Raw genomic sequence first — 25,768 nt, 5'->3', positions numbered from 1 at the left:
GCAAAGCTACCATAAAATTTCTTTGTATTTATAGTTACTTAATAACCTTTGCTTATGAAGCAACATTTTTGTTGAGCCTGCGACTTTTGTCGCAAAAGCGAGACATAGCAATCCTACATTCCGTCATTGTAGGGCCTGCGACTAACAGCAAAAGTAGGCGAGACACTGGGTTCTGTGGAACCCTTACAAATTTTTTATCTGTAGGACCTCTTTTGAAGCCAGAACAGAAATAAATTGACTTCATTCTGATTTATTATAACAAATGATTACCTTTGCTTATGAAGCAATCTTTTATATTTCCTAGGACCTCTATTGAAGCCAGAACAGAAACGAATTGACTACATTCTGATTTATGATAACAAATCCTCACACGATGAAGAGGATGCAGAAAAGCGAAAACATCTGGAGATTAAAGAGTCTAAGAGAGAAAGATTTAAAAATGCTATGAAATTAGAGGGATTTCTCCTTCAAGAAGAAATAATCAGGAACAATGTATTTGTCAAGATTCACTGTCCATTTAAAAGGTTGTGTGCTGAAGCAGAAATGGTCAAACTGGAAATGCCAATTAAAGATGTAAGCTTTTATATATGTATATTTTTTAGGCACTTTATATATATATAAATATATATTATATAGTAATAAAGGTTATTCAGAAGGAGTTTATTGATGTGAAAATTGGACCTACTCACTAGCAAACTGGATATAGTCCAAGAGATTGATGCTAATTTGGTTAGTGAAAGGTCAAGTTTACACACCAATTAATTCAATGAAATATAACCTTTATTAATATAATGTCAATTAAATGCACTATGAATTATGCCAACATAAAAAAAATCATCAACATTTACAGAATTATTTTTCATGTGTAAAAATTTATACTTTATACAGTGTCATGGACCAGGTTTATACATGTATTAATTTTTAGGTAAGTATAACACTCACCATAGAATTACTGAAAATAGAATACAACATACATGACATAAGAACCAAGTTTCTCACCAAAAAAACAAACATTGTTTTTGTATAATTTTGTTACTTACTATTTTTAGTCCCCCCTTTGATTGATTTCTAATCTGTTTCTGTGTGTGTGAGTCCTTTCCTCTCTCTCTCTCCCTCCTACTATTTAAGTTTTGATCAAGGAAGTTTACCATGAAATTGTGGTCACATCAACTTGAAATTTGGAACGCATGGTCATTATATGATGTAAACTTATACTTTTTACACATTGTGACTTGGATGGAGAGTTGACTCATTGGCACTCATACCACATCTTCTTATAATTATACAATTTTTTCCAATATCAGAGTTTTAACCCTGATTTCATTGTTTAATGCACATAGAAACATAGTGGTAGTTGGTATCTGACTACAAATTTTTGTTAAGCTAGCTTACCATAAAGTTGTGGTCACATCAACTTAAAACTTACAAATATCCAAAAGGCCACTCTGAGCTATTGCTATTACTTGGTGTCTGTTGTCCATCGTGGTGCTTTGTTGTAGTTTTAATAACCTTTTACAAAAATCTCCTCCTCTGAAACTATTGACCCAAATAAGTCCAAAATTGGCCACAATCATCCTTGGGGTATCTAGTGAAAAAAAAATTGGTGATCAAGCCTGCCAACCAAAATGGCCACCAAGCCTACACATAAAACATATGGGTAAAACCAGCCTGCCAACTAAAATGGCCACCAAGCCTACACATAAAACATATGGGTAAAATGCAAGTATTGTCAATTATCTTGTAAACCGTCATAGATCTGACATGGACAGAAATGTTCAAAATGATGAGATCTACCTTTTATCCATTTAGACCAAAGTCCTATTCAATTAAGATTGGAGTTGAACGCTCCTGTCGTGTGCAGGAATCAAACTCACAAACTCAGTTTGGACAGGCTTGTGATACAGTAATTGGTCTACTTAGACCAATTGGCCACAGAGACCCCCTTTAAATGTCCATTTTTATTTTTTATGTTAAAAACTATAATAGATAGAGAAAGACTTTAAAAGGCAAATGTTATCAGCAAGACAGCATCTACAAATAAAACTTAAGTCTGATCTTAGGTCCCTGCCTAGGAGCATTACTATGACAATAATATTATACCTGTATTAATGAACATAAACTGACAGTGGTAGCATAACACTTTTAGGCTGGGATAAGAAAACGTTCAAAGAAGTTAAAATTTAGCTCTGAGGGAAATGAAAAGGAGGTAAGAGGAGGTTGATGAAACTTACAAACAAATTGATGCCATGCAGAAAAAGAGGCTGCTAAAGTAGGAATAAAAGCTGTTTTAGTTATGACAAGCTGTATTACTTAGTTCTAACAATGCATGGCTGTACTATTAGGCAGTTTTTGTTTAATGTGTATTAACAATGCATGGCCATATCATCATTTGGCAGTTTTTGGTAATTGCGTTTTAACTGTGTGTGGCTATATGATTGGGATTGAACAGTTCTGGGTTATTGTATTCTAACAATGTTTATAGATATGGATGTAGTATTTAGATTTATTGGCTGTTGGGACATTTAAAAAAAATGTATTGAACAGTGTTTAACAATTTTATGTGTTGACTAGTGTGGACAATAGATTAAGATACATTTTTAACTCACCTGAGCCAAAGAGCAAAGTTAGCTATTTTCATTACTTGGAGTCTGTAGTCCTTCATCGTTCTCTGTTAACTTTTACAAAAACTTTTCCTGTGAAACTACTGGGAGAAATTTAACTTAAATTGGTCACAATCATCATTTGGATATTTACTTAAAATTGTGTCCGATGATTCCTGTTTGCCAACCAACATGGCTGACATAGCTACAAGTAGAACAGATGAATAAAATGTGTTTTAGTCTATTATCTTAAAAGCTAATATAAATAGAGAAAATCTGACAGGGCAGTAATGTTTAGAATGGTGAGATCTACGTACCATCCGTTTCACATAAAAACTATCAGATGACTTCTTATAGGAGTTAAAAGTTGCCCTTAAAGGATTAATGTAACCATTTTCCTGCATTTCTGCCTATTATCTTGAAAACTATAAAAAATAGAAACTTTAAATAGCAAAAATAATCAGCAAGACAAGATCTACAAAAATGTCAACACATGGTTAACAAAACTCAACATCATAAGTCAACTCCTAATTTCAGTAATTGCCTTTTAATGAATATTTTACAGTTTTTTTGTGATTTTTGCCTTTTATCAGGAAATTACAATAGCAAGATAAAATTTAAAATGGCAAAAATGATCAGCAAGACAAGATCTACTAAAAAGTTGGTAATTGCAGAAGGTGTGAGTTGACTCCTTATAGGAGTTATTTGCCCTTTAATGACAATTTTCTCCCAAGTTTTTGTGTTATTGCCTATTATTTTGAAACTATAGTAGATAGAGAGAAACTTTAAATAGCAAAAATATATCCACAAGACAAGATCTACTAAATACATAATGCCGAAATTGTGTGTTGACTCTTTATAGAAATTATTGCACTTCAATGACAGTTTTTTGTTGGACTTTGGCCTATTAGTATGAAAACTGTAATATATAGTAGAAATTTGAACAGCTGAAACAATCACATGACAAGATCTACTAATAAGTCAAACTGGCCCAAATCATTGTTAACTTCTCTTAGGAGTTATTGCCCTTAAATAACGATTGTGTATTGCCTGTAATCTTGAAACCATAATAGATAGATAAAAACTTTACAAATTAAAGCAAAAATGATCAGCATTTTCGGTAAACCATCAAATTTTCATGACTTTCATGAGTAGAACAAGAACGTGGATATAAATGGTAACAAATATGTAAAACTTGGATCTTCTGTTATATAAATCCATCAAGAAAATTAAAAAAATGCGAACAAAATCTCAGCAAAGTTGGCTAGAATGGGTTAATCGCTAAATAAGATATTAGTGAAAATAAGTTAGTTTACATGTAGTATGTGATAACATTACTTCTGAGAAAACAAGAAAATCGTGTAGATTTCATTGATTTTGATGATGGATGGCTGTTTAAAGTCCAGCATCAAATAAGATGCATATTCAGGACGAGAAAACATGTTAATGTAATATGTAATTGTACTAGACCATCTGAGCGGGATTTTAAGTGTGCTAGTTCAAAGGTAACAGTCAGAAGGAAGACATGTGACTCTACCCAGACACATTTTTGTGACTCCGAGCCAACCACTCTTTGATTTCACTCTTTAATGTCTCAATGTTTTCAATGTCTTTCATTGATAAATACTTTTTAATCCAAATCAGTATGAATAATGTAATGCTAATTTTAGAGGTTAGAAACATTGAACACTCAAACTGAATAGAAATAATGTTGCCTTGTTCAACAGAGTTGTTGAAATCTATTTTGAGTGTGTCAGTCCTTGTTACCTATGTATTCTTTTCGGGTAGTTATGTATATAACATCATGAACATGTATTATAAAACACTTCAGATTTTTGGTGGTCCTTGTCAAAACTTGGCCTTTCAGGACTGGTGAATTTCAATATCTGTGGTCCTGTGAAAAATATTTACAATCATACAATATAATTGGTGTTAAAATGGATCAATTAATTAATCAGTTTTCAGTGGCAAAATGTCATTTAAATATATTTAGATACATTGCTTAGATTAAAATAGAATTGTTTCTGTTTCTTCTTTTTCAGTGTGACAAAAAAGAACCAAATTTAGGATGTTTTGGTCAATTCTTAGAGAATCATTTCGAAACTGATAATGAAGGTTTGTCGGAATTTATCTTATCAGTTTTGCCATTATGTCCATTAATGAAAATCCACAAAAAAGGGGAAATCTATTTCTCTGCTTCAGACCTGTTATATATATATAGTACAATGCTGTTCAGCAACATTTGGGTCACTTTGTCATACATTTCATGCTTGAGTGACTTGGGTTACTATGTTATACATTTCATGCTTGAGTGACTTGGGTCATTATGTTATACATTTCATGCTGGAGTGACTTGGGTCACTATGTTATATATTTCACGCTTGAGTTACTTGGGTCACTATGTTACACATTTCATGCTTGAGTGACTGAAAAAGTTTGCCCTATATTTTCTTTTTACAAAAATTGTCAATCAGCACATATTTCAAAGGACACAATTTAGAATGATTGGTTGATGACCCTCAAATTTTATTGATTTTTTTCAATACCCATGCAACATTTATTGTATGAGGAAACTATTTTTTCCACCCAAATGCCAAACTATCTTTAACATAACACTGCAAAAAGGTAATGTCTAATGGTCCTACGATAAATTTGCCACAAATCAGAAATCCAAGGAGGACATCATGATGAAGCATTATGTGAAAAAACCTTGCTCAGTGAAATATATGTATTATAAAAGCATTTTATATTCAGGACAATGTCCAGCAGGTATGGTGTGACTTCAGGTTTGTTTGTACTTTGAAAGTGAAATTCAGCCATTATTGTTCTCTGATCATTACACAATCTTTTTAAGACACTTTGAAATTAATTTCCTTATAATGTGTACAAATTTTCATGGATTGAGAAAATTTTACTTTTCATGGATGCTTATTTTAATGCATGCATTTGACAAATTCTGAATTCGAGCTTAAAGGATATTGGTATCTAAAATTAGAGGTTTAAATCCTCAAATATTAGTAGCAATGAATAAAAATGAATTCGCAGTAATTACAAAGAAAATCAATAAACTTGAATGTTTGGTTCTTTAATCAACATTTTAAGTTCAACTAATGGATGGCAGTATATTTACTTTTAAAGTATGAATTTGCTGTAATACTTTAATTATGGATACAGTTCAAAATATTTATGTGTTTTTATGAAAAAATCTGGATTTACCTACATCAGTACATCAGAAACACTAAAGCAAAGGATGACTATTAATGTACAGTCTGGACACCTGAAGTTAACTTTTAACAACATTTAAAAAGTACTAAATTAACTTACCTGATAAATGTTGTTGTGATATAAGGCTGTGTTTCTTTATTTTTAAAACTTCTTATTCGAGTTATAGAAGGTTATTATATTTAGAATTTAAGAATCGTGATGTCTGTATCTGTGTTAATTCTTTATAGATCTGATATGAAATGCACATTTTTGTGAATGAACGCACATTCAAATGGTTTCTTCTCTCAACCCAATTCTAATGCTATATATATATTTCACAATTTCATATCTTTTCCAACATTAAATGATACAAAATATCTAGATTGTGAGCTCATAATTTAAAGTTCTTTTTACAGTGAATACTTCTATACTGCACCCCTGTTTTTTGTCCAGTTCACTTGCATTTATTTTGTGTTATTAACAGTGTGTTTTTTATAATGACTTTATAAAAGAAATAAAGGTTTTCAAAGTATTTACAAATAACATATTTATGTTGTTTTTTTTATCCAAAACTCATGCAAAATATAATATTTCTCTTGACATTTTTATATATCATCAATTTTCAGTATAAATTGATTGATTGATTAATTGGTGTTTAACGCCACTTTCCGCACTATTGTGCTATTTCGTGGAGGTCAATTTTTATTGTTAGAGGAAGTCAGAGTGCCCAGCTATCGTACACATATAACGTTACAAATTATGAGTCAACAATCCAACAAGATACTGGAATTACCATCATGTATTTCAAAAGAACAACCATTTTATTGCTGCTCTTCATTGTGACACTTGCTACAAGGTCTTCAATGATAAACCAAAGCTCCTCCCACAGTACAGCAGGGTCATGAGCTTCTACTAAGATAATCCTGTTTGATATTTATCAATACATAGCTGCTGTCAATATTTTTTAAGATACATCTGTAATAGGTGTGATAAAAACTAAAATTGAATACAATGTCAGATATTGTCATAAAGTGTCCTACAAACCATGCTATTTGTGCATTTATAAACAAGAAAGTCTTACTATTAATGGTAACCTTTTTTGTCTACTGCAGAAACAATTTGTATGTAAACTGTTGTATTTTTTTAATGATCAAAACATTCTTACTGTTATTTTCAGTTGATTTTGTCAGTGCACCTTTTGTTATGGACAAAATACAGTTATATGAAGGCTATGAAGATCCAACAAATTTCTTCAGATCTAGTGTAAGATCTATGTTGGTAGGTCTACACACTGTTTACATGTGTCATCATAATTGTCATAAGGATCGATATGTCAGAACTATTCTGTATATATTGTTTATCGTAGATTTTATAACATATTCAGAGATCTTGAAATATTTTTTCCCAGGTGGTCCTTGAAAAAAATCTGCTGGTCCTCACTATTATTTCTATTGCAAAATACCAAAATACATCAGTCCTTTGCAAAATTTGGTGGTCAAAACCTTCAGACCACCGCTTTTAGAGAACTCTGCATATTTAACAGGTTTTTTTAATGAATAGAAAGAGATTTTGGGAGTAATTTTTTACAAATAATGCTGCAGCTCAACAATACCAGTTCACCAAAAAAATAGCCATCTAGATGTCACAATTCTGTTTAACATTAGTTGTGTAATATGTTTGTTTTGTGTGAATAAAAGGAAATGTTGGATAAACATACATGTGACAGCAACAAAATGACAAAGGAAAACTGTAGACATCTCAAGGTCAACAAACTCACACACTCACAGTCACCAACAGTCAACAAGTGTCTAAACAATATATCAAGCTCGCAATCACCCTGCCTTAGACTATAGTTGTGAATAAACTTGTGGAAAATTTTAAGGAAGTTCGCTACTCAGTTTCAAAATAACAAGCTTTTCATAACACTAGTATATATTGATAGGGGATTAATAAAGGAACAAAAAGAGCAAAAATAAAATATAGGTCAATGTGCTTGTTTTCGAGATATTAGCCATTGAAATTTTGGCGGGAAAATATTCTCTCTTGATTTTTCATAGCTTTATCATTGACAAGTTAAAGTTCTCAAAAACTATTAAAAAATAATTAAGATTTTATAAGACTTTTACAGATTGCTTATAATTATGCATGTAAAAGATTTTTAAAAAGAAAAATGGGGGTCAATGGGCAAAATTTTTTAAGACATTCAAATAGATAAAACCAGAGGATTCCGAAAATCTGACAAAAATTCCAAAACATGACAAGCGAACTTCCTTAAATCTATTTATAAAGATAATAGATAAAATAATACAACACACTGTATGTTTTATCTAAATATACTTTCAATCAGCTTCACTTGAAAACTGAACATGCTGAACAATACAAGTGAAGCCAAACAAATGGTTCCAAAAAATTTGTTGTGAAGTTGAACAGAAATCAAAATTTTCAAAATGAGGATGTCAAAAAAAAGGTTCAATGTCTATAAAACATAACACAAAGTACTAAATTTTGAGTAAAACCAACCAATCAAAATCTTCGAGTGCACCTAGATTCTTTTGAAGAGTGAGCAAGTTTTGCTCAAATAGCAATTCCAATCATGCTGCTTGTGTCATGTAAAAAAACAGTTTTAACCTACCAGTAATATTATAAATTTCAATTAATTTTATGAACAGGTCCATCATATTTTGATAAATTTGGACATAAGAGACAAAAGTGACAAGCAAAGGAAAGTTCTACAGATAAGAGGTAATATATATAATCTCTATTTAATATACATGATATAAGTACATGTTTTATCAAACCTGACAGTCAATTATTTGTTCAAAATAATATTGTATTAAATAAAAAAATTACTAATTAAATGTAGTTTTATATCATAATAATGTACAATTAATAATTAAACAAATTATTATTGTGAAGGAAACAAAATCTTTCCATAGAATCAGTTGGTGTTTTCCTGGCTCTTTAAATTGTTGCAAAGTGAACTGTCCAATTGAATAGTAGTCTAATATTGACATATCATTTGTAGTTGTTATCTCTAGTTCTGACAATTTTTGTCATTATTCAGTATTTGTACATTTGACTTCATCACTATTGGTTTATTTGTTTGTACAGCCAAATTAATCAATGAATGTATGATTTTTCAAGGAGAAATTAAAATTTCCCATTGAATGAACAGCCCAGAGAACTGTGAATAGCTATTATTATACTTCACGTAAAATGCAATATTTTTATTGGCTTATACCAGGGTGTTAATTTACTCTATTCTATGGTAAATACTCTATTACCCTTCACGGAGACGCTTAATCAAGTGTGCGCTTTATTAAATATGACTCTATCCTATGGCAAATACTCTTACCCTTCTCGGAGACGCTTGATCAAATTAAATACGGATGTTTGTTATGTACAAGACGTCATAGTATATTACTTTATATTTGAAATTTAATCGACAGTAATAACAGAACATTCAGTATAATAAATTAAATAACACATATCTGAGAGGGTGATAGAGCAGATTGTTATCCCTTGAAAAGACATTGTCAACCTTGGCTTCGCCTCAGTTGACAATGTTTTCTCGGGGTAACAATCTGCTCTATCACCCTCTCAGCTATGTGTTATTTATATATTGTATTTATTCAATGGAACAGTTCACTGCAAAATTTGAATAGCCAGGTAAAACAATAAGGGCTATTCCATTAAAATGTATGTGGGAGGGTAGGAAGGGACATTTACAATATCCCTACAACCAAGAACAACTTTTTAGATAATTTTGCATAATGGTAATAGATGCATACTGAAAAAAGACCCATGACCCACCCACATTCAATAATCAAACTTCCCTTCCTACCTTCCCACATACATTTTAATGGAATAGCCCTAACTGAATCCTGGAAAAGTTTTATTTTCTTCACAATAATAGCACAGAGTCCTTACTTACAAACATTTGCATTTGTCAAATACTGAGGGAAAAAAAATCATTCCAGTAAAAAACAATATTTTAACTTTTTTTTCTGTTTTTCTCATATGCACAGACTAGTTCTAAAATTTTCAATTTTTTTCTTGAATATTTTATAAAAAATAAAGGAGCATAGGATTTCCTGCAAATTTGTATATCTGATTACTGAACAGAAAAATGGTAATTAAACAACCAAAGTAAATTAGCAGCTCATACAGACTCTTTCACAGCTAACACCTGTTTCATATTAATTTTATGATAATAAGTTAAACTGAAAAAACTACTTTACTTGTACTAAGGTTAAGATGTTAAGCAATTGTGTGGTACCAAATTTTAAAATCTGTGGTACTAAGAACCTTAAGATATATTTATAAATTTAAAATTGTTGACCACAAACATACCAGGGACTTTTAAGTTATTTCTCTTTACTTACTGAATGGTTTAAAGAAAATAATTCATCAATATCAAACTTGCTGAAATGATGACACAGCCAAAAGGCATAATATTCTTAAATTTTTATTCATCTTTTTCACTTTCTGTTGATCAGAAAATGAGGAAAGCCCCAAAAATTCCAGCATATTGCCCTTCACACTGCCTTGTTTTAAATCTGAGGAGCTTAAGGAGGAGGACATTGAGGCTGATATCCATTTGACTGCCCTTGGTAAGAATAGGACAGATGTAGATTATCTGTCCGTTGTCTTAGCTAGAATAATTCTCTCGTTACAACAAATACTCTCTGATCTTCCTTCCACTAAATGTATTAGGAGCTCTTCTTTGACTTTTGTTCTCTTTCAGAGCAATCTGTCTCTCGTCTTAGCTAGAATATTTATTCAGTTAATACAACAAAGACTCTCTGGTGTTCTTTCCACTAAGAATTGGGAGCTCTATTTCTTTGACTCTTTTTCTCGACCAGTACATTTAGCATGAAGTCTGTTTCCATTCTGTTAAACATGGAGATTAACTGAAAGAAGCAGAAAATATTTGATTAAAACTAAAATGTAGTGTCCACGAAAATACAATTTTTCCTTCATCCATGGAAATTGGTTCTCACAAAAATAAACGAATCCACATGCAGTAATCAGGATTTCTTGTTTAATCATCAGAAAACAGTGCACATAACAAAAGTTTACGTCAAGTTTTAATAGATAGTGATGATGAGGATTCTGACTTGAGAATCTTGGGTAAGAAAAGCACCTGTTACCCTGGCATATGACATAGTATAGTCTTTTTAAAATATCTTTTTTATATATATATATTTTATCTACCATAAGTATAGTAGTTCAGTATTAAGAAGATGGCAAATAACATATTTAGTGATCTTTTTTTATACCCCAACTACACATCTATTGTTTGTTATTATATAAAGGACAAATTTTTGCTTCCATTATGTATATAGTATTTATCTTTTTATGTTTAATTTGACTTAATTTAGTGAAATATAAAATTGGTGAACAAAGTCCCTAAAGTTCATGAAAGAAGAATGAGATACATACATGTATGTGTATAATTTGGGACCTGTTAATTGCATTATTTAAAGAATCTATGTGATTTTGCTATCTTTAGGTAAGGACATATATGTTATAAATATCTCGTACGATATTGATAGAAAAAAAAACATCTTAATTTCTCAGTTTTTTCATAATAACTGTTAGATGTTGTTCATAGGTTGTAGGATAGATACCATATTTCATTATTATCATTTCATTTATTCATGTTTATGCCTGATTGCAAGACTAATTTTAACATGTAACGACCAGAAACTAACTTTTTAACCCCAAAAAGCTAACTGTTTCCACAATCTAGGTTTTACATGTTTAAGAAGATTTTGGAGGGCCTCAGTTAACAACTTTTTCTCAATTTTCAAAATCATTGCTATTTTCGAGACATTTATTAATTTTGCAGGATATAAAACACCAGAATTGTGGCATATCAAATATTACATGTATTATAATTTTTATTCTTTTACTCTGTTTTAGATTTTTCATTTTCAGTACCATCTTTTCTTATTCACTTATATGAATTATCAAAAGAAGGTGATCAGATACATTGTAAATCTGTAGTTGTCGAGTTTGCATTTTTATTATGTGTAGCTTTGAAAATTTATCTAATTGTTTGTATCGTTAAGACAATTCTTGGCGGTGAAGCAGACCGTTTTTTTTATATACTGTTTTTGTATAGAAGTTGCTTTTTTCCTATTTTTCAAACACGAACTAGGATTGGTAAAAACTCATCAAAGATAACAGGTGTATTATTTGGTACGCCAGATGCATGTTCCGTCAGACTCATTAGTGGCGCTCGAATCAAAAAAGGTGGAAGGCATAATAAAATAGGAAGTTAAAGATCATTAAACACAAAAATTCCAAAAAATACAGCTCAGGCAATCTAGGGGGTAGAAAAACCTAATACTGTAAATTCAGAAATTATTGCAATGTTTTTATTATTGCGAAAAATGCGACAGAGTTATTATCGCAATAATTTAAACTCACATTTTAAATTTTTTTATATGATTTAAAGAGGATCTTTCTCAATATCGCAAAAAATTAAAATCTCATTTTAGTTGAAAATGACAAAATCGCAATAATAAATGCATGCAATAATTTCTGAATATACAGTAACCGTAGAAAAGAACAAATACATTTTGAGGGTATTTTTTCTTAAAAATTTTGAGCAAGTTTTTCATATAAATTGGTGTTTTATTAAGTCTCCCAAACGAAGTTTGGGAAGACTTATTGTTTTTGCTCAGTTCTTATTATTTTTATTATTCTTCTTCCTCTTCTTCTTCTTCTTCTTCTTCTTCCGCCGAACTTGTCCGCAACCGTTCTCCAAAACCACTAGTCAGATTAACTTAGGGTTTCACAATAAGTTAGACTAACATGTCTAGAGGTGCAATCAGGGTTTTGTTTGTGCAATGGGGTTTATAAAGGGGTACTTTGAGGGGCATAAAGGAGGGAGGGATTTACTATAGAACCCTATGGGATTTTATTTTTTTTTATTTTCAAATGATTATAAATTGAAAACCGTTTGTGATAGACACAATCTTTTTAATTGAAAATGTTCTAAATGATAAAGCACATTAAGTGAAATATAGGGTTAGTCCCAATGGTTACCCCCACCCCCTGCAATTTAAGAAAGTTCTAATATCTTGTAAGTGGTCAAGATCCCCACCCCTAAACCATATATATTCTGGTTTGTCATGCTAAGATGGTTTGAATGATATACAGGGTTAGTCCCCAGGGGTCATCCTGACCCCCTGCCATTTGAGAAAGGTCTAATATCTTGTAAATGGTCAAGATCCCCACCCCTAAACCATATATATTCTGGTTTGTTATGATAAAGCACATCAAATGAAATACAGGGTTAGTCCCCAGGGGTCACCCCCACCCCCTGCCATTTAAGAAAGTTCTAATATCTTGTAAGTGGTCAAGATCCCCACCCCTAAATCATATATATTCTGGTTTGTCATGCGAAGATGGTTTGAATGATATACAGGGTTAGTCCCCAGGGGTCATCCCGACCCCCTGCCATTTGAGAAAATTCTAATATCTTGTAAATGGTCGAGATCCCTACCCCTAAACCATATATATTCTGGTTTGTCATGATAAAGCACATCAAATGAAATACAGGGTTAGTCCCCAGGGGTCACCCCCACCCCCTGCAATTTAAGAAAGTTCTAATATCTTGTAAGTGGTCAAGATCCCCACCCCTAAACCATATATATTCTGGTTTGTCATGCAAAGATGGTTTGAATGATATACAGGGTTAGTCCTCAGGGGTCATCCTGACCCCCTGCCATTTGAGAAAGTTGTAATATCTTGTATATGGTCGAGATCCCCATCCCTATATCATATATATTCCTGTTCGTCATGTCTCGAACATTTGAATGACGTATATGGTCAGTCCCCAGGGGTTCCCCTTCCCCGAATGTTCTAGTATCTTGTAAATGGTCGAGATCCCCCCCCCCCCCCCCCCCTTAACCATATATGTTCCTTTACATCATGTCTTGAACATTTGAATGGAGTATAGGGTCAGTCCCCAGGGGTTCCCCCCACCCCCAATGTTCTAGTATCTTGTAAATGGTTGAGATCCCCACCCCTAAACCATATATATTCTGGTTTGTCATGCCAAGATGATTTGAATGATATACAGGGTTAGTCCCCAAGCATCATTAATGCATATAACTTTACTGGACCAAACCAATTTTCACTGGACTTTGTCCAATGTCAGGCGACTCTGGGAATTACAAATTATGGGAGCTTCGTTTGGGAGACTTCATAACAGCATCCTGTTACAATCATTTCTTGTTATTATTATTATTTCTCTGTCTTGATCAGTGAATATGGTTGCCAATCCTATAAATAAACATTATGTTGGCAAATAACTAAACAAAAAGATGTTAATGTTTTCAATCTACCATCTTCTTACTTTTCAGACGTTTGATTCTGGAGAAGACATTACTAAGTTGTTAAACTTGTGACTCAATCCATTTGTTTAGTTTCTGAACAATAAAATATATTTAAATTAGACATTTGGTGCAGATATATTCATTTTTCAACCCTAAATCCCTTCTTTTTTTTTAAAAATATTCCATTTGAATATGGCTTTAAATGTCCTTCATGTAATGAGGTCAACGGCCAAAATTTAACAATCCCCAAATTTTGCCAACAACATTGAGTGCACAAATCTTCTAATGTTAAATTACCATATAAGCTTTTGCATTGACCTATGGAGTCTGTAACTTATGGTTAATTTCTCCAGATAGTTTTAGAATGGGTTTTGAAGGAATTCTATCCCATAAGGAGTCAAGGACAGTTATAGAATTTATTAGCTTGTTTACTGATGTTCTTTGTTTGTTTCAGCTTTTTCTTACAATTGTGACTTTGTCAGTGCTTTTAATCATTGTTTTAAACTGATAAAATTAGCATCATATAAATATTATTTATCAGGAGTTCAAACTTATTATATAAACAATGATACTGTAGTTTAAGAATTTAATATGATATATAATATTATGAATCATTGACAAATGACAATATTGTTATTATTATACATGCTGTAGAAGGTTATCACTAGCAAAAATTAAGTTTCATATTTTATTTTTACTGAGGTTACAATATCATCTTTGCATTTAACCTTAATAAAAAAAACTTTGCATAAATTACTGAATTTGCAAGTAGTCTTCTCTCAGAATTGTTTTTGAGAATGAAGTGAAAATTAAATTGACTTACTAAGGGTATATATTCACCATATGGAGGTGCTCCTACTTACAGAAGGCTTATACACAGAAGAAGAAGAAGAAAACACTTCTCATTTCATCTTGCATAATTACAATCTATTTATTTGGAAAATTTTGATCTTTATTCATGTAACAATTTTCAGAACTATTTTCTTTGGAAAAATATAGAAATGTGTTTTTACAAGACCTCATCTGTTTTCTTCATTGAAATAATAAAAGGAAAATGTACACGTTGGAGCTAATTTTGAACTGTAAGTTTGATTTGTATGATAAACTATATGATATTGAAAATCATGATTTTTGAAACATCTGAAGTGAGGATTTCAGTAAAATGTCAACGTAAGCTGTGATATTATGTACAGTTTCACAGTGACTTCTTTAAAATGACATGGAAAAGAAATTGCACAATGAACTGTGCTGTTGTAAACAATGAAATATCTCATCTATAAGGTATAATCTAAAATAAATAACATTTTTCTTCTTTTATCTTAGGCTTACCTTACCTGTTAATGAAAAATGTATACAAAGATGCCTTCCCTCTTCATGAAGAATCATCAAAAAGTAAATTTAATGAAGAAACAATGGAGTGTTTTAAGGAAGGAAGGCCTGAAGATGAAGAAGAAGAATTGAAAATTGATCCCCGGAGAGATTTGGATGACACCTGGACTAAAGTCTATAAATTTCAGCCATTGTGGAAGATCAGAAACTATTTTGGTGAAAAGATTGCTTTATACTTTGCTTGGACTGGTATGCTGACGTCATCGTTATGGATACCAACCATATTCGGCTTTTGTATTTTCTTGTATGGTTTAATAGCCAGGTATGCATGAATACCTTAAATCACAACAAAATATAAAATGATTGAAAAGATATAACATGAATCACCAAAAATATTGAACAGTGCAACAGATCACACCAACTACCAACAACTTACTCTTTTCAAAATAGGAGCACACCAACCAAAGATCGAACATGTACCATATAGCCTTACTTGGTATAGGTGCAAACTGTAGTGGGGTTAAACAAGATTAATATGAGCACATACCACCTGTTGCCTAGGTGTTTCTAGACTTCATTTTGTAAAAGTAATAAAAACCTGCTAACTTGCCCAAGTAAATAAAAGTCAGCCAATTAAAAATATTAAGGAATAGTGATTTTTTGATAAATCAAACAGTTGTTTATACTTCTATTAACCAAAAAAAAAAGGAGTTAACCTATAAACTATTGTCTTCATAATGTATTATGCCTTAGAATTGTATACATTCAAAAATATTTGTCTTTTTTCTGACAGCCAGATCAATGAAACATCACCACTTGAGATCCCACAGAATGCTACAGCTTTACAAGAGTAAGTAGACACAATACTGTGGATTCTTAAATATTTTCTGTGGTACCATTTTTATTAGCTCACCTGGCCCAGACGGCCAAGTGAGCTTTTCTCATCACTTGGCGTCCGTCATCCGTCGCCCGTTAACTTTTACAAAAATCTTCTCCTCTGAAATTACTTGGCCAAATTTAACCAAACTTGGCCACAATCATCATTGGGGTATCTAGTTTAAAAAATGTGTCCTGTGATCTGCCAACCAACAGAGATGGCCGCCATGGCTTAAAATAGAACATAGGGGTAAAATGTAGATTTTGGCTTATATCTCTGAAACCAAAGCATTTAGAGCAAATCTGAAATGGGGTTAAATTGTTTATCAGGTCAAGATCTATCTGCCCTGAAATTTTCAGATGAATCGGACAACCCGTTGTTGGGTTGCTGCCCCTGAATTGGTAATTTTAAGAAAATTTTGCAGCTTTTGGTTATTATCTTGAATATTATTATAGATAGAGATAAACTGTAAACAGCAATAATGTACAGCAAAGTAAGATCTACAAATAAGTCAAACATGACCAAAATTTTCAATTGACCCCTTTAAGGAGTTATTGCCCTTTATAGTCAATTTTTTACAATTTTCATAAATTTTGTAAATTTTTGTAAATTTTTACAAAATATTTTCCACTGTAACTACTGGGCCAAGTTCATTAAAGATAGAGATAATTGTAAGCAGCAAGAATGTTCAGTAAAGTAAGATCTACAAACACATCACCATCACCAAAACACAATTTTGTCATGAATCCATCTGTGTCCTTTGTTTAATATGCACATAGACCAAGGTGAGCGACACAGACTCTTTAGAGCCTCTAGTTTGTAGATTTCACAGAGGCAATTTATCAAAGGGTAGAAATTTGAGTATCAAAGGGTCATAAATGTTCATTTTCTATTAAGATATTTGTAAAAACTGTGCACTTATCTTTTTATCTTTTAATTTGAATGATCACATGTGATTAACATTAAAATAAGATACCACATATTGTGTGTTTGATATCTAGGAAATATATGAATGGTTTACAATTTTCCTATGAAATATATGTATGGGTAGGGATTTTTGGTAAAATCTATATTAATGGGGGAGTTTTTCAAACCTCAGCCCAAATTTGTATGTTGAGACCTCACCCAACCCCTCCTCCGTGGTTTATTTAAGGAATGACTGTAATATTTTTTCTGTCTATGAAGAAATAACATAAAAAATGTGGTGCATACTGAATAACCCGCTATGCGGGTTATTTTAAAGTGTGCACCACATTTTTTTGTGTTATTTCGAATAGACAGAAAAAATATTACAGTAATTTCTTATAATTTGATTCTAAATTCCATTTTAAACCAGAGTAAACCATGAAAAAACGTTGATGACGTCACGGTCAAGTGACAAAATTATGTCTATGACCTGATAAACAAATCAACGTCAGCCAATCAGAAGACGCGTTACATCCAAAATTAAATTATTTATATATAAAGAGTTATCATCCTATCACAATGTTTGTGTTAATAAAATTGTCACATTTACAGTGTCTTTTGCTATAATTTACTGAAAATGAAAAAATAGTAAATGATTAGATATACATGTTTAATATGCATTTGTGTTTTAACAGATTTCAGTCGAGAATGAATGATTTGCTCAATACAATAAAAAAAGCCTTTGACAATGATGTTACCCCATTCTTTGCATTAATCATATGTCTTTGGGGTAAGTTGAAAATTATGAATGATAGATAATTATTTCTTTGGCAGCCATGAATGTTGTTTTTGTCTCGCCTGCAACGAAAGTCTGAGAATGCAAGACATTGTGATTATAATATTGCGGTGGCAGATGAGTCGTAAACTATTTGCATTAAGGTAGCTGGGGTGTCTTCCTCCATCTTGGATTTTGAAATAGCAGATAGCAATCGGTCTAGATCTCGTATAAAATGTGCAAATATCGATAGTACATGTAGTATGTAATTCTGGTCATGTTTATATAAAAATTATGTGTTTTATCATATTAACGGCTGTATTTTACAAAAAGCAGAATATTTTTGTTTTTTCAGGTATCATCTGACCTTGACCTTATTTTCATGGTTCATTGGTCATTGTTAAATTTTCATAGTTAAGTTTGTTTCTTAGATACTATAAGCAATAGGTCAACTATATTTAATGCATAGATTGATTGTAAGGTGTACATGTCTGTCTGACATGGTTCATCTGACCTTGACCTCATTTTCATGGTTCATTGGCCAATGTTAACTTTTCCTGGTTAAGTTTGTTTCTTAGAAAATATAAGCAATATGTCAACTATATTTTGTGTATGGAATGATTGTAAGGTGTACATGTATTTCCAGTTTGGTTTATCTGACCTTGGCCTCATTTTCTTGGATCATGTTAAGTTTATGTGATACTTGTAGTAAAGATTTATATTTAGCACTTACAACATAAAATCAATGGTCAGTAAAGCAGGGGAGACATTTCAGCTTGTGCACTCTTGTTTTAACATTAGCATTATACATACAAGCCAAACATATATCTGTGTCAACAGTTTATTTTACATCAACGAGACAGCAACAAGATGACAACCAAAAGACATCTAGAGGAGGTCAACATGCTCTCTTTTATAATAGGCTGACAATTAGTTGTAAGATTTTAAAACTGCATATGATACAGAAAATCTTGGAAGACACAATCTTTTGCAATGCTCAAAGTAAACTTGTACACATTTTCAATACAGGAAAGAAATTAAACAAAAAACATTTTTGTCTTGTTTTGAATTATAAATAAGAAAATTGATATTGATTTAGAAAAGATATCAAACACAATGATTCAATGACAACAATAGTGTAATTATGACATTTATTGTTAAGTCTGTTAAGCCAAAAAGAAAAATTTGAAAGAAAAATACTGCAACAAGAATAATTCTACCTGTGCAACAATAAGTCACTAAGAATTGTAAATATCTAAAATTCTGTAAAAATTTTGACTGTTTAGATATCTATATGCATGCTGTAAGAATTGGTTTTGTCTTGCCTGTGACAAAGTTGCAAAAAGCGAGACATAGGGATTGCTTTTCCGGCAACAGCAGAGGCAACAGGGTCAACAATTGTTAATTTTTCTGCTTAAGTTATTATGATAGGAAGTACTTGTGATAGATTATTAGTATTTTGTATGAAGATGCATTACTATCAGCTAGTACATACCAGTTTGACAACAATTTTGAGGCCCTTCCCCCTAGGCCATGGTCCAGTGACTTTGAATTAATTAGTAATTTTAAATGTTAAGTTTTCTGCTTTTAAAGTTAGATTGAGAGGAATTACTTGTGATAGATTAATGATATTTTGTATAAAGTTTCATTACTATAAGTACATATCAGTTTGACGACAATTTTGAGGCCCTGCCGCCTAGGCCATGGTTCAGTGACTTTGAATTAATTAGCAACTTTCAATGTTAAGTTTTCTCCTCAAGTTAGTTTGATAGGAACTACTGGTGATAGATCAATGATATTTTTGTGAAGTTGCATCAGTACATATCAGTTTGAACACTATTTTGAGGCCGTGCCCCCTAGGCCTTGGTTCAGTGACTTTCAATTAATTAGCAATTTTCAATGATAAGTTTTCTGCTTAAGTTAGTTTGATATGAACTACTTGCGATAGATCAATGATATTTTCTTTAATGTTGCATTACTCTCAGTACATATCAGTTTAACGACTATTTCAAGGCCTTGCCCCCTAGGTCATGGTCCAGTTACTTTCAATCAATTAACAATTTTCAATGTTAAGTTTTCTGATTAAGGTAGTTTGATAGGAACTACTACCATAGACAATATTTTCTGTAAAGTTACATTTCTGTCTGTACATCTCAGTTTGTCAACCATTTTGAGGCCCTAGTTGGTCCAGCGACTTTGAATTAATTAGCAATGTTGCTGTCCATCAGATTCTTTTTCTGAATTTTATGCCGACAGGCGAGGCATATCTTTGTGTCAACAGTTAATTTATTAGTAATAATTATAGTTTATAAAAATGTTATTTTTATAGGTACAGTTTTCTTAGAACTATGGAAGAGAACAAATGCAACTTTAGCTTATGAATGGGATGTAGATAATTTTGAAACAAATGAACCAGATCGACCTCAGTTTTATGGTTTAAAAGTTAAGACAGATCCTATTACTTCAGAAGAAAATTGGGTTTACCCATTCAAGAGATTGATTTTGAAATACACAGGTTCTTCAATGGTTGTGATCTTCATGGTGAGTTTATTTATTTTGGATGCATGTTTTCCTTTTAAGATGTAAGATAGGTATGCTTATTGCGAAAATCTTGATTACTGTTCATTTTAAAACATCATAAGTGCTGAAGCAAGTAACAATAATTAATTCTTATAAAGCAGGAATCTTACAATCTAATTGGTCAATTACCCAGGTGTAAATAACACCCTACCCAGTTTATCTGTGGTCAAAGATAAAACCTTTGAAAAAATGCCAAAATTGTCCAGAATTAATAAAATTTTGGCCAATTTTATTTTCTCTTCCAAAATTCCCCAAAAATTAAAAAAAAAAAGTAAAAAAAGGTAATATCACATTGGTGTTGAAAAAATTTGTAAGGGAAGTTTTTCTTAAAGAATTTTGCAATTTTACTCCCAGTATACTAATGAGTAAATGTTGGATAAGGTCTTTCAGTGTATGATGTCAAAGGAGTGAAATTATAGGTTTAATTTTTACTGGCAAATCATGATATTTCATTGCAACAAAATTTAAAACTGTGGATTCATTTATTTTTCTTGGGTACCAATTGGCAAGGATTAAGGAAAAATTGTGCTCATGGATATTTGATTTCATGGATTTGCCAATGTCTGCAAACAATATATGAGACAACTTTCCACAAGAGACCAAAAGACACAGAAATTAACAACTATAGGTCACCGTACAGCCTTCAACAATGAGTAAAAAAAGCCTATAGAACATTGATAATTCATTGTACATTTAAATTTTACCTTTACCCATGAAATCCATGAAAACTGATACCCCACGAATGATAATAAATCAACAGTACTTATTTTTATAAACATTAAATTGAGATTTGAAACGGGGAATGTGTCAAAGAGACAACAACTTGACCAAAGAACAGAAAACAGCTCAAGGTCACTAATGCATATGATAAAGAATATTGTATATTTTACAGATATTAGTTGTATTTGCTTGTGTTGCTGGTGTTATTTTGTATCGAGTTATTGTGAGTGTAAATGTATGTCCAGGAATGTCGGCAGTAGAATGTCTAATACTGACCACTGTCTTTTCATCAGTAATGAATGGTGTTATTATTTTAATACTTGGAAAGGTTGGTTTACTTTAATCTATTTTTTTAAGTTTTAATTAAGATATTCAATTAGTGTTTCAATCACTTGCTTTGGAAATCAAATGCTAACACTTGAACCGTTATTTATTTAATTACTTTGTCAAATACATATTTCATATATATTTAATTTCATTTCTTTTTTTATATTCATATTTTTGGCTGTGTTGTTAGAAGTCCAAAACCAACATATAGCAAGGATCACCATGACCTATTTAAGCATTAGGGTGTGCCACGATTAAATTCCCACCGCCATGCTTAAATTCCCAGCGCCATCTTTATTCTCTGCCACACTTGAAAATACAATAGATTGAAGTTAAATTCCAGATATCCCTAATCCAATTATCATGTCAGCAGCAATTAAGAAATCTGATAAGTGTTAAATGGTGTGAACACTGCCTCAATGGATGTACATTGACAGCTGATTGCATTATTTGTCTCGGTTGGTTGAACAAGGTAACATCCAATGAACGATCATGACCCAGTTTCTTCAATTTGAAAAATAAAAAATGTTTGCAAACTACATTCTATAAATACAAATGCTTGCCTTTATTTTAAATGGAATGTATATATTCAAACTAAATTAATAAAAGCAGTAATCCAGAAAACAAATCAATTCCCTGACCACATGTTAAAAGTTGTTGACAACTACCGGTATGTCACATGCTCTTTTGACGGGAAAATACTGAGGAACACCTTTTAAATATAAACAGACAACACTTCCTACAGTTTTCAATCCAGAAATTTATTTATATGATATTTCATACCTAAATGGCAGTGCCTCTAAAGGCTGGTTGGTATTATCATATACATGTTTATTGACTATATACATGATATAGGTTAGATGTTTAAAATTGTAATATATTGTATTTCATGTACATGTACCAAGATGTACTGTAGATTTAGAAATTATTGCGAGGTTTATTTTAATGCGAATAATTCGAATGGGTGAGGATTGCAATAATAAGAACTCGCATTTTGTTATCTGACACATATATTTGGATGCAAATTTTCCTGAAGTCGCAATAATTAATCTCGCATTTTTGTCCATTATTAAAAAATCTCAATAATTAATGCAGGCAATAATTTCTCAATTTACAGTACTTTAAAATAAAAATATTTATCTATCTATAAAGATTTTAAATATTTCCATTTGTAGTTTTATGACAAGTTAGCTGTGATATTGACAGATTGGGGTAAGTGATTTTCTTGTTGTGTATAATGCATTCTGGGTTAATTTAGAGCAGACATTGTAATTTTTTGTCATCTTTTAAGTGTAGCTGACTGGAGTATTTAAGGTTGATATCAAATAGGGAGATGTGATAAGATTGTCAATGAGACAACAATACTTTGAAGGACCAATGGGCAAGGATGTAAACAACTGCTGGTCACTCTGAGGACTTCAACAATGAGCAAAACTCATTTCATATAGAAAGCTATAAAGACCCTGGTTAGCAAATTGTGAAATAATACAACAGAGAAAACAAAGAGTCAATTTTCAAATTTAAGAACTTTCAAAGGGATACAACTTTTAAGATTTGACAAACTGTATCCCTGCCTTTACTAACTTTATGGAAAGAGCAAGTTTTGATGTAGGTAAGCAGTAACAAACAATTATGATTTTTTATTTCCATCATCACTTTATTGCTTTGCTGTAAATTGAGAAATTATTGTTTGCATATTTTTTGGGGGATTTTTGAAAAAAGGACAAAAATGTGAAATTAGTTATTGTGATTTCATATAAAAATTGCATACAGATATATAAATCGGACATAATAATGAGATTTCTTATTATTGCTGTATTAACCCAGTTGCAGTTTTCACATTAAAAAAAAACTCTCAATAATTTCTAAATTTATGGTTTTGGAAAAAATTTGCAACAATACAATCAGGAGTTGACCGTGGCATGTTTTTATGGCCCCGCCACAAAGTGTTACCCTTATCCGTCATTCCGTCATTCCGCAATGAATAGTTGCATGGACTTTTTTCTAATCGCCTTCACATATTGAGCTGACTTTTAGTATGTGAGTGTACTATGATGAGTTATAGATTGAGTTTACGTTTGGTTCTGCGCCGCTGTTTTTTGCCGAAATGACAGGCTTTGGACTTTGAAATTTCGTTAAAATAACAGTTATAGACTATTTTTCAAAACACATTCACATATTGAGCTGATTTTCAGTATGTGAGTCTACTATGATGAGTTACAGATTGAGTTTCGTTTGGTTCCGCTCCGCTGTTTTTTTTTGTCGAAAATTATGGGCTTTGGACTTTGAAAATTTCGTGAATTAACAGTTATACAGACTTTTTTTCGAAATGCCTTCACACATTCAGCTGATTTTTAATATGTGAGTTAACTATGATGAGTTAAAGATCGAGTTTACGTTTAGTTTGGCTCCGCTGATTTGTTCCAAAAGTTATGGGCTTTGGACTTTTGAAAATAGTCATGAAATAACAGATATACAGACTTTTTAACTAAACGCCTTCACATTTAGCTGATTTTTAGTATGTGAGTCTACTAAGATGAGTTATAGATTGAGGTTAAATTTGGTTCCGCACAAACTTTGAAAATTTCATAAAAATAACACTTATACAGACTTTCCTTCTCAAATTTCCACTCCTAAAAATGGCTTCAAGCTCTTTCTGCAAGTGAGGCCATTCGTGTTGTTTCGACACATCTAGTTTCATATTTGTTCTTTAATTATATATATCATACTTTTATACTTTACAGAGAACCACAGAACACAAAGTAGATATGAAGATGCATTGATAATCAAGGTTTTTGCTTTCCAGTTTGCCAATACATATGCTTCAAAAATGGCTTCAAGCTCTTTCTGCAAGTGAGGCCATTCGTGTTGTTTCGACACATCTAGTTTCATATTTTGTTCTTCAATTATATATCATATTTTTATACTTTACAGAGAACCACAGAACACAAAGTAGATATGAAGATGCATTGATAATCAAGGTTTTTGCTTTCCAGTTTGCCAATACATATGCTTCCTGCTTTTATATAGCATTCTTTAGAGGGGTATGTTTTTAATGCTCAAATTTATACAATTACATTATAAGGAATTTTTGTCTTGCCTGGATAAAGAGGCTGACTTAAGAGTGCTGTTTCTGGCTGAATCAATAATTTGTTAAAGTTGGTAACTAGGTCAGTTTTAAGGGAACCAAGAATGGTATGTCAATGATATTTGGTATGCAGTTCTATTAGTATTCACACATCTCATTTCCATATTTTTGAATATTTAAATTTGTGGTTCACCTGTAGCAAAAAAATCCACGAAAATTGGTATCCCACGATTTATAATGAATTAACAGTATATGTGAAATTTGCCACTGGACATTAAAACACCAATTCATTATCATTAGCAAAACCACAACAGCAAGCACTCGGGAAATTCAAATTTCCTCAACCATAGAAAATAAATGAATCCACAGTATTCTGCAAGTGACAGTGTATTCACCAGAATAAGTGCAATAACAATAACATTTTGTTATTAACTAATTTTTTTTCAGAAATTTGAAATATTTGGTATAGGAGATGATTATTATGATGCATGCTCTGATACCTGTATGTCTCAGTTGTCATTCCAAGTGATGGTTCTCATGCTCATCAAACCGTTCCCAAAGTTCCTTAAAGATATTATTTTACCGTAAGTATAATTCCTCAAAAATATTATTTTACAGTGATTATATCTAATTCCTCCAAGGTATTATTTAACCAAATGTTTATCTCTGCAGACAGGATAGGAATGTATGATTGACTCAACTTTTGTAATTGTTTGAGTTCTCTTACTTTTATGAATAATTTATCATGGGAATTTCATGCCACATTTTTTTTTGCCCATACATAAGGGGGTATGACCTTTTACAGGATGTTGGGATTGACCTTTATTTTTGCAGTAATCATTGACTAACACTTCTTGGGAATCAGGAATTTATGATGAATTTTAAGGGATCATGGAGAGAATGCTTTATTTTTGGGGGAAATCGTGATTCAATGTTTATTTTTCAGGGTATTTGTAACACCCCCTACTCCCCCCTCATACGTTGTTAGAGATAGACTGTTCAAAGAAA

The 25,768-nt window shown here is 31.7% G+C and overlaps 1 protein-coding gene across 5 annotated transcripts in view; it reads left to right on the top strand.

The window, feature by feature from the left end:
* The window catches only part of LOC127714660 (anoctamin-3-like), a 58,500-nt gene that overhangs the window by 12,264 nt on the left and 20,468 nt on the right, over positions 1-25,768 (top strand). For all 5 annotated transcript variants that reach the window (XM_052220729.1, XM_052220732.1, XM_052220731.1 and 2 more), the window contains exons 3-14: positions 305-573; positions 4,643-4,715; positions 6,982-7,082; positions 8,474-8,546; positions 15,482-15,809; positions 16,281-16,337; positions 17,966-18,060; positions 20,375-20,586; positions 21,518-21,673; positions 22,848-22,884; positions 24,607-24,716; positions 25,208-25,344. In XM_052220729.1, coding sequence (XP_052076689.1) covers positions 305-573; positions 4,643-4,715; positions 6,982-7,082; positions 8,474-8,546; positions 15,482-15,809; positions 16,281-16,337; positions 17,966-18,060; positions 20,375-20,586; positions 21,518-21,673; positions 22,848-22,884; positions 24,607-24,716; positions 25,208-25,344 — 1,648 coding nt within the window. The remainder of the gene's footprint in view (positions 1-304; positions 574-4,642; positions 4,716-6,981; positions 7,083-8,473; positions 8,547-15,481; positions 15,810-16,280; positions 16,338-17,965; positions 18,061-20,374; positions 20,587-21,517; positions 21,674-22,847; positions 22,885-24,606; positions 24,717-25,207; positions 25,345-25,768) is intronic.

This window comes from Mytilus californianus, unplaced genomic scaffold, assembly GCF_021869535.1.
Source record: "Mytilus californianus isolate M0D057914Y unplaced genomic scaffold, xbMytCali1.0.p SCAF_9, whole genome shotgun sequence".
NCBI lineage: Eukaryota > Metazoa > Mollusca > Bivalvia > Mytilida > Mytilidae > Mytilus > Mytilus californianus.
The sequence above is the reverse complement of the archived record's forward strand: the minus strand, read 5'-3'. Positions and strand labels throughout refer to the sequence as shown.